This window comes from Peromyscus californicus, unplaced genomic scaffold, assembly GCF_007827085.1.
Source record: "Peromyscus californicus insignis strain IS unplaced genomic scaffold, ASM782708v3 Scaffold_5__1_contigs__length_169319896, whole genome shotgun sequence".
NCBI lineage: Eukaryota > Metazoa > Chordata > Mammalia > Rodentia > Cricetidae > Peromyscus > Peromyscus californicus.
The window spans coordinates 154865071-154880601 of record NW_026294573.1 but is presented as its reverse complement, the minus strand read 5'-3'; the positions used below and the strand labels follow the sequence as shown (position 1 = coordinate 154880601).

The following is a 15531-nucleotide window of genomic DNA, read 5'->3' as shown; positions in this document are numbered from 1 at the left end:
CTTATAGCTTTCTAGAACTTTTTGGGGTTCACTCCCCTGGCTCTCCTCCCATCTGACCATGCTTCTTTATATCCTTTAGCCCTTAAATGTTAAGGTTCCTCCTGTGGTTGCACAGAATGAACCCTTTTGCATACTGTCTTAGATAGGGTTTCTATTGCTGTGATAGGGTAGGAAAGTGTTTATTTGGCTTGCATATCCTGAATCTCTGTCCACGAGAGAAGCCGAGGCAGGATCTCAAACTTAGCAGGAACCTGGAGGCAGGAACTGATGCAGAAGTGCTGCTTACTGGTTTGCTCAGCCTACTTTCTTATGGAACCCAGTAAGTACCACCAGCCCAGCTGTGGTCCTCCCACACCAATCAGTATGTAACAAAATGTCCTACAGGCTTGCCTACAGCCCAATCTTATGGCTGCATTTTCTCAACTGAGGTTCCCTCTCAGATGACTATAGCTTGTGTCAAGTGGACATAAAACTAGCCTGCACACATACTCTCTAGGAAGTGATCTTAATCCTCTCAGGGCTTTGGCTTTTAGCTTTAAACTGCCTTCTCCCCGCCTCTAGCTATCTTTAGGTTGCATTTCTGAGGTTTTCTAGCTCTTTCTTGGTTATCTCTTGCATACCTTAAACTCATTCTGTCCAGAATATCTACATATACTGCAAATGTCTTCTTCCCCTCACTGTCTCTTCTCAACCAAGAACTCCCCAATCTACTCATGGTCCTAAACACTAAAAACAGCATAACACACAGATTAAAAAATAGTGTCCTTGAAGCAGACTGCCTGAGTTTGGTTCTCAGCTGTCCCATTTGTTATCTATAGCTGCTATCATGGACTACATTTACATCCATCTGGGTCTCTGGTTCCTCATCTAGAAAATTGAGACAACAATAGTACCAACATTACAGTGATGTTATGGAGACCAGATAAAATAAATTTTGTAAAGCAACACATTCTATAGGTGTGTATTTACCTCTTCTTCCATTTTAATATTAAATACATAGACCAAAACACTCCCTATAGTTGAAAAGCATGCAGTATCCACCATTGTCCTTAATGCCCAAGCTCCTCCCTTTATACATCATGACCTAGCAGAGGCAACCTTGGGCCTACCTCAGTGATCCATTCTGTGTGTGTGTGTGTGTGTGTGTGTGTGTGTGTGTGTGTGTGTGTGTGTGTGTCTATTTCTATGTGTGTCTGTATGTGTGTGTTATCTCAAATGTTCTTTCTTCTACCTTAAAAAACTCTGTCCTCCAGGTCTCAGCCCTTTACATCAAAAACTCCACTCATTCTTCAAATTTCAGCTTGAATATCATCTCCCAGGGAGTCTGATCTGTGGACTTCTTCAGGGCTCAACTACAAATCACCATACCACCCAGTTAAATGTTTCTCTAATGCTTGAGTATTATTCCAGATGCAGCTATATGATAGACAATGTAATTCTACTGATGAATGGGGCATTGCAAAAGAAATCTGTGAAAGAAGTTCTAGCCAAGTGTCACCCATTGGGCCGTTTCACAGAGATGGAAGCAGTCAACATTGCAGAGACCACCTCAGATCTCTTCAAAGCTGTGCTGGTTGAAACACCATTAGGTATGAACACTTATGTGTAGAATGGCCTGTGCATGTTAGCACAGTCATTAGAAAATGTACCTTCAATATGAAACATTTTTGTGAATTTTTATACTATACAGATCCATCGTTTTGTACAGGACATCTAAGCTGAGCATGATGGCACACACACACACATACATACACACACACACACACACACACATCTGTGGAAGGCTAAGGCGGGGGTTGGCAAGCCTGAGGTTGGTTTGGTTACACAGAGAGACCCTGCTTCATAAAAACAAACAGCACCTAACGAATCATCCAGGCCTGGGGGGATAGCTCAGTCGGTGAGGCACTTGTCTTGCAAACATAAGAACTTGAGCTTGAGCCATAGCTTCTGAAAAAGAAGAAGAAGAAGAAGAAGAAGAAGAAGAAGAAGAAGAAGAAGAAGAAGAAGAAGAAGAAGAAGCAGCAGCAGCAGCGGCGGGGGGGGGGGGGGGGGGGGCAAGTGTTGTGGCACACTCTTCTAATCCCAGCACTGGATGGGACTTGATGGACCACTAACCTAGCCTATTTGGCAAGCTCCAGGCCAGTGAGAGAGACTGTATCTCAAAACACAAGGTAGACGGCTCTTAAGGAATGGCACCTAAACTGTCCTCTGACTTATGCTTGTGTGCACACACATGTGTAGCTAAAGTTTTCCTGCCTGGCCCACAGTCAGGACAAATCTCTCTCACCCGCCAGTCCCAAGCCGCTCAAACCCGATCAAGTAAACACAGAGACTTATATTGGTTACAAACTGTATGGCCGTGACAGGCTTCTTGCTAACTGTTCTTACAGCTTAAATTAATCCATTTCTATTAATCTATACCTTGCCACGTGGCTTGTGGCTTATCGGTACTTTACATCTTCCTTGGTATATTTGGGAATTTGGGCGTAGCTTCTCTTACTACTTCCTGCTGGAGGGGGGGCGCTGTATCTTATGGGGAAACAAAGAATATTTTAGGATTATGGAATAATCCATGAGAGTGTATTGTCTGAGCCAGTTGCCTGAAACCATTCTGGATGTTGGATCATCTGGGCCATGGTGTCATCAGAGACCTTTCAGGGGGTCTTGGCTGTTCAAACCTGGTGTATCTTAATCTGGAACAAATCCATAGCCTCTGGCTTTCTGTGGAAACAAAAGCAGAGCCTCCTTTCCAAAGCAACATATCCTTACATCCAAATTTTGAAGTCAAGGTACCTTTAAAATATACATTTTGGCATAACTCAACAGCTTTTACAATCAAATGTTTTTCTGCAGTTAAAAATCCCAAAGACAACACAATCCAGATTCTCTGTGCAATATTCATCTTCACGTGGCTTATTTTTATATTAATTTTACTGTCTCTTTAAAGACTTTATTTTTTAAAACTATGTATTTGTTTCTATACTGTATATATCACCTTTTTTTGTCTCTTTTAAGCCTACGTATATTTTACACACATTTTAAACTATTACATCTGAATCTGTCTTATTGTGAATCTGTTGCTTTAAGCTGCAGCAGCTGTGGCTGCTGGCTCCGCCCACCTCAGCTTCCCAACATGGCAGCATGCTTACCGCCAGCTCTGGGAGCCATCGTGGGTCTATGCTTTTATCCAAGCAGCATGTAGCCCAGAAACCTCTTTTTTTGTTGTTTTGTACTAGCAAAGGCTAAATCCACAATGCAGCTTAATGTGCCACTTGCAGAGGCCTCATTCCCGCCATACGGCAGCAGGTCGAGCACGCACGCCAGGAACCCGCCAGTAGCTCAAACCAGCAGCTGCCGCTCATTTGAGAGAGACAATTAGGAAGCTGTTTTTAGCTCCGTTTTAGAATCTCTTTTTCTCAGGTTTTAGGTGGAATCTCTTGCCACCACGTTGGACGCCATTTGTAGCTAAAGTTTTCCTGCCTGGCCCACAGTCAGGACAAATCTCTCTCACCTGCCAGTCCCAAGCCGCTCAAACCCGATCAAGTAAACACAGAGACTTACATTGGTTACAAACTGTATGGCCGTGACAGGCTTCTTGCTAACTGTTCTTACAGCTTAAATTAATCCATTTCTATTAATCTATACCTTGCCACGTGGCTTGTGGCTTATCGGTACTTTACATCTTCCTTGTCCTGATGGCCGCTGGCAGTGTCTCCTGACTCAGCCTTCCACTTCCCAGCTCTATTCTCCTCCTTGTCCCGCCTACACTTCCTGCCTGGCCACGGGCCAATCAGTGATTTATTTATTGACCAATCAGCAACACATTTGACATACAGACCATCCCACAGCACACATGTGTATGGGCACCTATGTACATAAAAGTATGTACACAAATATAACATACACACATACAGAAAAAATCATCTAGCCTTGCTTTCTCATTTCTCAGATGACAACAAGTGAGCCAATCTGGGCTCAGTCGTTTATAAGCCATTCAAGTTAGGGAAGGAGCTGGGGCTAATATCCCAACCACCAAATCTTCCTGCTTTCTACCAGGTTACAGCAATGAAATGATGAACTTGTACATTCTCAAACTCTAGGTTCCCTTTCTGTGATCCTTAGTCTTTCATATTTAACTCTTATCTAATTCAGGTCATACCAAGGGAGCATTTTGTTTTAAGAAGTTTAGAAATGTCATTGCTATGTGCTACTTGGGAGCCTCTATCAAATTATCTAGATCAATTATGAAGTGACTTAATTTCACTATAACTTAGCGCTGATAACAATGCCATTGTTCAAAATGTTAACAAGACAAATTTCAAGCATTATCACTGTCAGAAATTCTAGATGGTAGCAATTCATTGTTGGTCATGGGCAAAATAGATTTCATTTCAAATTGAGGACTAGAGGCTAAAGAGATGTTTCCATGGTTAAAAGCACTGGCAGCTATTCTGGAGGACCTGGGTTCAATTCCTAGAACCCACGTGGTGGTTCATCCTATCTGTAACTCCAGTTTCAGGGGGTACAACAGCCTCTTCTGGTCTCTGCAGGCACTGGGCATTCTCATGGTGCAGACATACATCAGGCAAAATACTCAAACATATACAAATATAAAAAACAAAATAATTTGGGGAGCAGGGTTAAACACAGGGTATTTTGCATTCTAAGAACACGTTCTACCCATGAGCCCACACTCTGAGCCAAAATAGTTGCCCTTCAAACAGGTATTTTATAAAGGTAAGGGAAATGCTGGGTCACTTTTAAATATCTGTGGCTTGGATATTGCAGCCTGGTGGAAACAAGGTGAGTCTGGAATGAGTGAGCCGTGAATCCAAAGGCAAGCTCTGCAAGGTCCCAGTACAATGACTTGGACACTTTAGCTTACCCCCACTTTCCTCATTTCATATCATAACAGTTTTGAAAATGAATTTAAACATAATTTTAGTAAAATAATGTGCCTGGTATAAATTGGGTTGCAGATGGTAAATATTTCTATAAGGTTGTGAAAGGAACTGCAAAAAGTAAGCCTTAAGTGACTGTTTCCAAGGTTGTGAAAAATAAATAAGCTAATGTGTATCCAGTCTTTGGTACAGCAAGCAGTGTCTAGGGTTCATACGCAGTAAATGCTTAATGAATAACAAGTTCTACCACCCCAATCAATGTTTGTCTTACCCAGTGTGGATTGCTACTGCACCAAGTTCTCATTTGCAGTGAGCACAGGATGGTAGTGCTATGCTATTTCCTCTAGTTTGTAGTCTCACTTGTGATTCATATACCTTTGCTTTCAGCTCCATTCTTCCAAGACTGTATGTCTGAAAATACTCTCGATGAACTGAATATTGAATTACTGCGCAATAAACTATACAAGGTAATTCTCTTCCCAGATGTATTTTTCTTGATTACACAATATAACATAACAGAGTTCTTTATTAACAAAGTTATTTTGCCCATTGGCCAGTTTCTACAATTATTAAGCAATGCATATTTGGAATATAGCTTTTATTGTTTGGGCTCATTTATAGTTATATGCATGCATGCCATTTTCTCCTATCCTTTGCTCTAAGTACAATGCTTTAATGCAAAAAGTGTTGGTTAATGATGGTAGATGGGCAGATAAATGTGTGGGAAAAACCATATCATAGGCAAACAGCATAGACAGTAGGCATTCTGTTTTATATCATCCATCTCTGCTGTAGATCTTTGTGAGAGTCCACAAAGGTTTCCTAGTGAGAGCTGAGGTTGCTTTACACAGCAAGGCTGCCTAAGATTGACCACGTGAATGATTACCAGGTGTTTGGAAGGGTCTGCACTTGGCTGTGCTAGGGGGAAGTCTTTTGCTCCACCCCTTGACATTTCTATAAATAGCCGGTTAGAAGAGACAGAAGGGGCTGGTGGGTTTTGATCCAGCCCCCCCCCCCCCAAGGCTATCCTGTGTTTCTATCTGTCTCTCTCCCCTCTATATTTCTATCTAAATATTTCTTACTTCTCCCTACTCAAGAATACCCTGGGATAAAAGTGGGAGCGGGCCCCTGACAGATCTGGTTCTAAAACTTTGAGTCTTATAATTAATCTGTCCATGCAATTTTAAGCCGGTGAGAGCATTAACAACTGGTAAATACTATGTCATATGTGCTGCTGCACATCAGATTGTCTGGATTGTGTTACCACCATTAGATTTAGGTTATGTACTATAAGGCAAGAAAATCTGCTAATGGACCCTCTCATACAATAAATTAATATACACCACTGTGGTATGTAAATAGTGTATTAAGCTCAAATACATAGTCCCCTCAAAAGCATTTCATTTATAGGCACTTTTGTTTTTATAAAGAGATACTTATAAGGAGGCATTCCTGGGATATAACAGAACATAGTGTTCTAAGCAGTTCATGGGCCTTAACTCACTCAATCTAATAGCAAAGCTGTGATTTGTATATAGTTCTTATTCCTCATATAAACCTGAAAGATGTAGAGACATGAGGCTTCCTTGACAGAAATAACTTAGTATTGAGTTAGTTAAGTATTAGAGCTGGAATACAAACCCAGGAAATCTAACCTTACAACCCAGGTTCTGCTTTTCCAATATATTCACATAGTCAAAGCCAATGTGTCTGACGAGATTTAATATTAGAGTTACTAAATCATTTGCAGAGCTCAGCAAATGACTTGGCACTCTTGTTAGAATAGCTGGAATTAACTACATAAATGCTTGTTAAGTAGTTAGACACTGTGATAAGTGCAATTTCGTTCTTTTATGGAGTTCTTTTTAGTCTGGGCCACAGGTATATTAAATCTCTATTAAATTTACTATGGAATATCCTCCTATGAGAGAAACAATTCCATTTCCATTGGAGCATTTCATAAGCTATGAAAAGATGATCTAGAAATTTCTAGAGGGAAAATTACTTATTTCCTTGTTTATAATCTCTCTTCTTTCTAAGTCTTACCTTGAGGCATTCTACAAATTCTGCAAGGATCATGGTGATGTCACAGCCGAAATTATGTGCCCCATTCTTGAGGTAAGAAGGACTCTTTGGCTCAGTCTTTGCCAAATGAGTTTACATACTTGTCCTTGCTTTGACCATGTTGTATTTCTTTATCTCAGAAGTTATCTGAAAATTCAATAAGCAACATTATTTGATGTCCTAAGAGTAGTGTTTCCTTGGAAGCTAGCTTTGTAGCTCAGTGGTTGAACACATGGTGCCTTGGATTCCATTGCTAGCCATGCAAAAATTAACCAGACAAAATAACTATAAATGTGTGGGTATGATTCATGTTGATGGATATGTAGAAAATAGGTTACATTTCACTAAATATTTTGTATACTACTAGCAACTGTAAGTTATAAATATTCTCATAATATCCATTCAAATTCCCTCCAAAGAGGGAACACTGAACAGCAGGAATCCCCTGTGGGTTGACACTACAGTCCATTATAGCTCTGTTTACAGTGACATCATCCTTATAAAAACCTAAAACAAAGGCTACTCTACCTAAGCAGTCCTCCACCATTTTAGCTTCCAGCAAAAAGAATATAGTTCAAAGCACACAAGGAGCAGGAATTTGATTATGTGTGGGACACCATGTCAGTGTCTTCTCTGGAGTTGATGTTAACACCCTTTTAAATTTTGTCTTTATCACCTCAGATGCCACCCATGCTCAGAGGTCCTCTTGACAGAAGATTGACCCATAGATGCATGGGAGATTGGGGTGGACATCAAGAGAGGCTAGGGTTCATCCCAGGGCACAGATTGCACTTAGTGTTTAGCACGTTTCTCTCAGTGGCTCTATAAGCCTCTTGAAAAATAAAAGGAATGTTCTGTAAGACTTGCTTAGGGGTGATCAAAGGACAATATACTTAAACTTTTTAAATTAGAGTGAGGCTACACATCCTACCAAGAGCCTTCAGACAAAATGAATAAAGAACATTAAAGTATAAAAAGAATTCATCTCCAAGTAGGCCGGAAATAGAAGCACGTGTTATGATAAAGACAGCTTTCGATGAGAACACTCCTTCCCGCTCAGTGCAGGTAGTGTTTCCACATGCATTGGTATGGAATGGAACGTGTGCTTACAAGCTAAGGAGTAAACGATAAGGAGTAAACTTTGTTATTACAAAGGCAAGGGATAGGAAACGAAGGGATTATTTGGATAATCCATAATAGTCAGTCAGAACCATCTCTCCCTAACCTGGCATGTGAAGTGCTTCCTGGTTCTCCCCATCTACCCGTCTATCCAATTTTCCAGTGGCTTCCCCAGGTGTGTAAATTGTAACTATCCTCCCAATGGCATGTGCTCCCTCCTGCAGCAACCTCCTCTGGCATGGTCTCTGTTGACTTGATGTCTGCAATGCTGCCTACCCTGTCATACTTCTCCTCTTAAAATTCTAACATCTTACAACTAGAAAGAATACCAAAGCACATCTGGGACAACTACCTGCATGTTGCTTATCCCACCCTAACTTTCATTTCAAGGATTCTAATTGCCATGAACAATCCCATTTGCAGTTCTTCTCTTTTCCCTGGAAGTTCTAAAATGATTTACAGGACTGATTATATGCAGGAGCCAGAATGTAACTGCCTTTGCTTCCAAATAAGGCTACCCTGCTTCTGACCGACCCATCATTTCCATGAGAGCAATCAAAAGGACCGGTGGGAATGCGTACTCTCCTGGTGATAAGAAACACCTGTTCTAACAAAAGCCTTCCAGGAGAGCTGTTGCAAGCGTGGCTTTGTCATTAGCTTGTAAGTGTGGAAAGTAACAAAGGACAGCTCAGAGCCATTCTTTGCCGCTTTCTTTTGCTGGTGGACAGCCGTGGAATCTTCTCAAAAGGCAGAGTGTGGTTCAGTAGGTTTAACTTTAGACTGTGGCCTGAGATTCTGCGTTTTTAGTAAACTTTCACTCATGTCAAAGCTACTGAGGCACAACTTCAAGTAGCATCACTGTAGAAAATACTGTAGAGAATTCAAAGGTGATGAAATCAGACAGGTTGTTCTGTTAGATTCAGTAGACAGAATGCTCCTATGTGATAGACATCGACTCCAAAAACGAACAACAACAACAAAAACCAGGACTCTTCCAATAGTTAAGAGTAGGGGATGGAAAAGTACAGGAACAGATTTTAGAATGACATAGTAAGTATGAAGTACTTCAAGGACCTGAGCATGCAGAGGTATGAAATGGAATGTGTGCTTATAAGCTAAGGAATAAACGATAAGAAATAAACTTTGTTATTACAAAGGCAAGGGATAGGAAATGAAGGGATTATTTGGATAATCCATGATAGTCAGAGCCATCTCTCTTTAATCTGGCATGTGAAGTGCTTCCTGGTTCTCCCCATCTACCCGTCTATCCAATTTTCCAGTGGTTTCCCCAGGTGTGTAAGCTGTAACCATCCTCCCAATGGCATGTGCTCCCTTCTGCAGCGACCTCCTCTGGCATGGCCTCTGCTGAGCCCACCAATACCCAGGATAAGAAGAGGAGGGGCCCTTGGGGGAGTGGAAAGGGGCCTAGGAGGAAAGATTGTAAGAACCAGTAGATAGGGAAGTGTGCAGTGAAATGCTTTCCTCTGAACATGACAGTTGTTATACACATGAACTCACCGCAGCTGTGGTTACCTACACAAGACCTGCGTGAGATCATCTCAATTTAAAATCCCAGGGTGGAGTAGAGAAGAGTACCTGAGGTCCAACCCCTAGCTGAAGAGCTATTGGTGGTTGATGTGGCTGCTGGAGAATAGAGTTACTTTTCTATAGGAGTATGGCGTTGCCACTGGTAGGTTCCCAATGCCCTGGTGGATGACCGCACATCCATTCATATATGGAAAGCACGAATTGGACTCAGCAGGTCGAAAGGTAAATGTGTATGTGTGTGTGTGTGTGTGTGTGTGTGTGTGTGTGTGTGTGTGTGTATAGATATATATTTCAGGATAAAAAGAATAGAGGAAGATGGAAGAGTTAATGTGGATATAAGAAAAACTGAGAAACAGCAGAAACATGGAGAACAAAGGAATAGGAAAGAAATCTCAAGAAAGACAGCATGATTACAGGAAACAGGACTGATGGAACAGGAGCTTAGCAGCCTATGGTGTTCAACATAGGTCATCAGTACACACTAACCTACTTAAGGATCATAAAGAATCAGGCCTTACAAATAAGATAAATCATCCCAAGCTACATGTTTCTTAGCTACAGAATCAGAGATGGTGGGTCATTAAAAAAATTCTAAACCATGAAAATAAAGATGGTCTATAGTATAAAGTTTAATTCTATAAAATGAATAGGACTAGGGATGTAGTTCAATGGTAGAGCTGGTATGACATGCATGAAGCCCTGAATTGGATGAAGGATAAAACACTGTGAAGTGGGTACTGTCAATGGGCCCTGCCAAGGTATGCCACTAAGAGAACACACCACATGCAGCAGAGTTAGTGCAAGATGTTTATTGGGAGAGGGGGGATGAGGATGGTGAAAGAGAAAAAGGCTGTCTCAGATTGCGGACATGAGAGAGACAGGCAAGCAGACAGACAGACAGACAGACAGAACAGGCAAGAGGGCAAAAGTAGAGAACTGTGACTGACACTTTTAAGGGGTGCGCAGGTTGCATCACTGAGCCAGCTTGGCAGGAACTAACATTGGCATCATCAGCCTCACAAACAGTAACAATAATACCAACATAGTGACAGGAACAATTAGAAGGGGTTACTAATATGTAGTGATGCACATTTTTGTTGTTCAAACACCCTGGCAGACATTTTTACCCGCATTGCCTTATCCCTTCCATGGCTGCACTTGAGTGGCATTATTACCACTTTTATGGAAGACACATTTATACTCTTGTGACCTACATGAGAGAGCAACATGTAACTCATTGCAGGAAGCCTGGGAAATAAAGCTTGGTAGGGTTTCAAGACCATCACAGGGCTGTGCAATTTTCCCCCAGCAAACAAATTACTCGCTTTCAAGACTACAGGGACATTAGTAACACATGCCTACACTGTAATTAGACATGGGAAGTGGATCACTTCAGAGATGCAAGTCTGCATGTAGCATGTGGTGTAAAAGATTATTAGATTTGCTGCTCTCGTGTCTTTCCCTTTCAGTTTGAGGCCGACAGACGTGCTTTAATCATCACTCTGAACTCATTTGGCACTGAATTGAGCAAAGAAGACAGAGAGACCCTCTTCCCCACCTGTGGCAAGCTCTATCCTGAGGGGCTGCGTTTGTTAGCTCAAGCTGAAGACTTTGAGCAGATGAAGAGAGTAGCAGATAATTATGGAGTAAGTGATTTCACCAGCACCCTGAGTGCCTTGCATTTCTTCAGCACAGGCCCTTTAGAAGCTCACACATCCATTCAGACACCTCATCCAAAGTGATATCCAGATGGCAGCAAGCAGTGCCTCTCGCTGTAATTATGCCTCCCAGAGAAACACTTCAAGTTTCCAGTCCAAGCTGGTGCCTTTTAAGAGTCCTGCCAAGAAAGCCCTTGTTTAAATCTCCCAGGAGTGGTTATCTGAGCACGTCTTGAAGTACCTTATAAAGCAACTTCCCCAAGAGACTGCAGCAATTTCCTGGAAGTGAGAGTTCGTGTCAAAGTTACATAAAACAGCCTGACCTCAGTGTTCCTTTCAAGTACCCACTGGGGAAACAGAGTCAGAACAGAACACAAGACTACATGAGCAGGGACTATATAAGAATATGGAATATGTGTGGGTTTTCGCAACCCCTTTGCTGAGTGGCAGAAACGGGGAGAGGAAGAGAACCGCTCACTCGCTTTCCCTCTTCCTGCTCTCCTCAGCACTATAAGACAGGCTGGAGTTCCTCACACATGCTTATTCCTCTCACCCAGACCCACTTCCTCAGCTTTGCGGGTAGTCACATGTATATCCTGCAGTTCACTTCCTCAGTTTAAGAATGACCCTGGTGTTTCCTTGTGGGTTTCTGAATCCTTCCAGTAAAACAGTCAGCAAACAGTAGACATAAACCTCCTTAGTATTTCATCTATAATTGTGGGCAACGCTTTAGTATAATGTTAAAATTGGAGCTTCTCCCGAGTTTCCACTCTTTCTGCACTTGAGATTCCATGACGTGTATCAGTTGCCATCTCAAGGAACTCACAAACCTATACTGATCAAACTGTAAGAGTTCACTAAGTTCAATGTTTTTAATGTGTGAAAATGACAATGTATATTGAGAAAAACATAGCTTTTTCCCAGTGCTTGTAGTCCATTCAGCCCACAAGTGAGAAAGTGAGAACTTTATTCACCTCTTTGGTTGTTTGGATTTAGGGAGAGGGGGAATAGGGGGTGTCAAAAAGTGAAAGCCTTGACCAAAAGCATTCAGTACAAATTTTCTTTAAAGCACACACACACACACACACACACACACACACACACACACACACACACACACAATATCTATATTGCTAAGAAAATGTATTTCTATGCATTTGTAAGAAATGAAATATCCTTTACATTTAAACTCCTGTCTTTGTTTTTTAGATTTACAAGCCTTTGTTTGAGGCTGTAGGTGGCAGTGGGGGGAAGACATTGGAAGATGTGTTCTATGAGCGAGAGGTATGGCAGAAGTGGAAATGTTATGGTTTAGATGCTTTTGTTGTTTTTATCATGGCTTTTAAATGTTTTCTCACTTGGAGTTTCTTACAATACTTCATCAGGACAATTGATGCTTTTCAGTTAACACTGTGCATTATCGCTTCCTTAGAGGGTTAGAGCCTTGCAGCTCATATATAGTTTCCCATAAATATTCCCGGACAGAATGTATGTTTAGTGGAAGCTTTAGAAGTGATTTTTTCCATAGTTAGTAGCTCCAAAAGGAAAGCAAGAATGTCCTCACAGATACTAACTCCTCTCAGTTTAGTTCCTCTCATGCCCTAATCCATGTCACCTGTAGGAAGCGTTTATATATAGTTAAAATGCAAGCACAACTATACCTACTTGGAAATTAGTCATATGGAAATGCAGAGCCTAGATTATTCCCTTTCCCTAAAAAATGCAGATTACTTAATCACTTGTAGTCAAGTCCTTAGCTACTGCACTGTTTAATAAAAAAAAAATTTATTTTTTCCCAATCGACTTGGTTTCCACAAATCTAGAGAATTTTTCTAGTATATTCACTTGAAGGCCCACCCATGTCTACCTGATTGAAATTAATAAAGACGCAGACTTCAGAGTTGGGATGTCACTGTGTGCATCTTGGGAACTTTTCTATACCTAGACTTTGGGCATTTTCCAGCAGCCCACTTTCATAGAAAGAAATAGAAACAATCCAACGTATTAGAGATCTTTAAAAACTACACAGTCTGTACCAGCACCACAAAGGGGCCATCAAGGAAGCTGCTCTTCTCAGGAAAAATGAGTGTCTGTTGTACAGAACAGGGGTGGCCTCCACTTCTCACTGTGTTGCTTAGGGTTTGCAGAGCAGCAAGATGGACCACCTACCTCTTCTGCTTTCTTTCCATCCTAATATCAAAATGGAGAAAAGTGAAAAAACTGTTCAATTTGCAACTTTATTCTGGTCTTCAGGAATTTCATTTTCTTTTGCTTACTTAATTTTGTAGAACAAAGCAATGCAGTTGCATGGACTATAGTTACAGAGCACCTAAAAATAAAGCTCACAATGTCAGACTGAATTCAGAACACTGTTACACTGCCCTGAGAAGTAGACAACCTTAAACATCTCTTCAGATTTTTTAAAGTGGTGGCCAAGAAGGAATACTTTACCTAAATTAGGTTAGCCCACCAACTGAAAGCCAGATATATAATACTGCAAAGTTAACATACATTCCCCAAACATACCTTTCTTGCTTGCAGTGCTAGGAAGCAAAGCTTATCTTGTTAGTCCATAAATTTACTTTTTAAGTTGATACCATCTACGTTTGTCCATGTGACACTTCCTTAAGATGTGTTAAGTTACCTCTGCTCCCACTATTGGTCTAACTTATACTTAAGAACAAATGAGCACCATAGAAACAGAAAACACTTCTAGCTTGTGTGTTACTTCATAAATGTAGTATGTTGTAGACCAGCTGATGGTCCATGTCATCTTCTTCCTTCCTTAGGTGCAAATGAATGTGCTGGCGTTCAACAGGCAATTCCACTATGGTGTGTTTTATGCGTATGTAAAGTTGAAGGAGCAGGAGATGAGAAATATCGTGTGGATAGCAGAATGCATCTCACAGAGACATCGAACTAAAATCAACAGTTACATTCCGATTTTATAAGCCAGGGATGAGGCCTCAAATGTAGAAACTTATGCCTGTTGAAAGGAAGTTATTGAGGGAGGAAAAGGGATTGTGTCTTACATTATCTAGATTATACAACAGTAAGTCTTACCTATCTCCTCTCCATGAATTGCACGTCCCCTGGAAGTCTAGTAAACTGAACTTAAAACAAAGTATTCTCTTTTTATTTTCAGCAAACCTTAATCATTTTTGCCCATTTATGTCTCGTTGCTCACTGACCTTACACAGTCATTTTAGTTGACCCTGTAGTATTTTCCTGCTCTCATTTAGTTATGTTAAAATTCTACCTAAATGGGTATTTCACTCTTCCTTTTTGATTCTTCTCCCCAAACTCAAACACTGAGTGCCTGATCTACTTTTTAACTGAAGGTTCCTTCCTTGTAGTCACAAAACTGCAAAGCTGTGTGTAGCCAATGTATACCACGTTTGGTGAATAACATTATCTTCTTTTCCCCCCAAGACACTTGAATTGGTAAGCCTGAGAAAGACAGAGTTCCAAGATGTTAGAGTTGCTAAATTTGCTAATAAATTAGTTTTCACAAATATATATATATAGAGAGAGAGACAGAGAGGGAGAGACAGAGAGACAGAGAGACAGAGACAGAGAGACAGAGAAAGACAGAGACACAGAGACAGAGACACAGAGAGATAAACAAAATATATGGATACCTATACCTGTGGTCTGTCACACTGTTTTCAAGAGGAAAATTCCACAAATTGTATTTTGTTCCTTCAGAAGAAAGAAGTCACAGATTTAGTATGGTTGCTTCATAAAGCCTGGAACCAGTGGAGAGGGCTGCTCAGAAAAATAAAATAGCAAAATATGTCCCCAATCTTTTCTCTAAATAGCAAGAGTGTTCTTAAATATAGTCTGTATTTGCTATGCTTCAAGAATTAAATATGCTCAGTCAACAAGACAACTCGGCCGGTAAGGGAGCTTGCTGTCTACCTACCTGAGTTCAATCCCTGGGAGCTCACATGGTAGAAGGTAACTCAGTACTACAAGATTGTCTCTAACCTTTATATATGCAACACACACACACACGAAACAATTGTAAAAATAAAATAAAAAAAAACATGCTGAGCTAATTTCAACCTTCTTTGTATAAGCATACTTAAAGTATATAAACATACTGTCTAGAATAGCATGTATAAACTAAGGAGCACAACATTTTTCTGTAGAAAAATCATTTATAAGTATAAGAAAAAATAATGATTTCTTGAACTAAGAAGAAAGCCAAGTTGCCTACTTCCTGACTACAGGTGCAA

At 40.8% G+C, this 15531-nt stretch overlaps 1 protein-coding gene across 1 annotated transcript in view; it reads left to right on the top strand.

Annotated features, from left to right (window-relative positions):
- Positions 1 to 14745, top strand: part of Atp6v0d2 (ATPase H+ transporting V0 subunit d2) — a 45607-nt gene extending 30862 nt beyond the window's left edge. Inside the window, exons 3-8 of the mRNA XM_052718453.1 lie at positions 1411 to 1589; positions 5289 to 5368; positions 6942 to 7019; positions 11102 to 11278; positions 12500 to 12574; positions 14080 to 14745. Coding sequence (XP_052574413.1) covers positions 1411 to 1589; positions 5289 to 5368; positions 6942 to 7019; positions 11102 to 11278; positions 12500 to 12574; positions 14080 to 14241 — 751 coding nt within the window. The 3' untranslated portion in view covers positions 14242 to 14745. The remainder of the gene's footprint in view (positions 1 to 1410; positions 1590 to 5288; positions 5369 to 6941; positions 7020 to 11101; positions 11279 to 12499; positions 12575 to 14079) is intronic.
- The last annotated feature ends 786 nt before the right edge of the window (positions 14746 to 15531 follow it).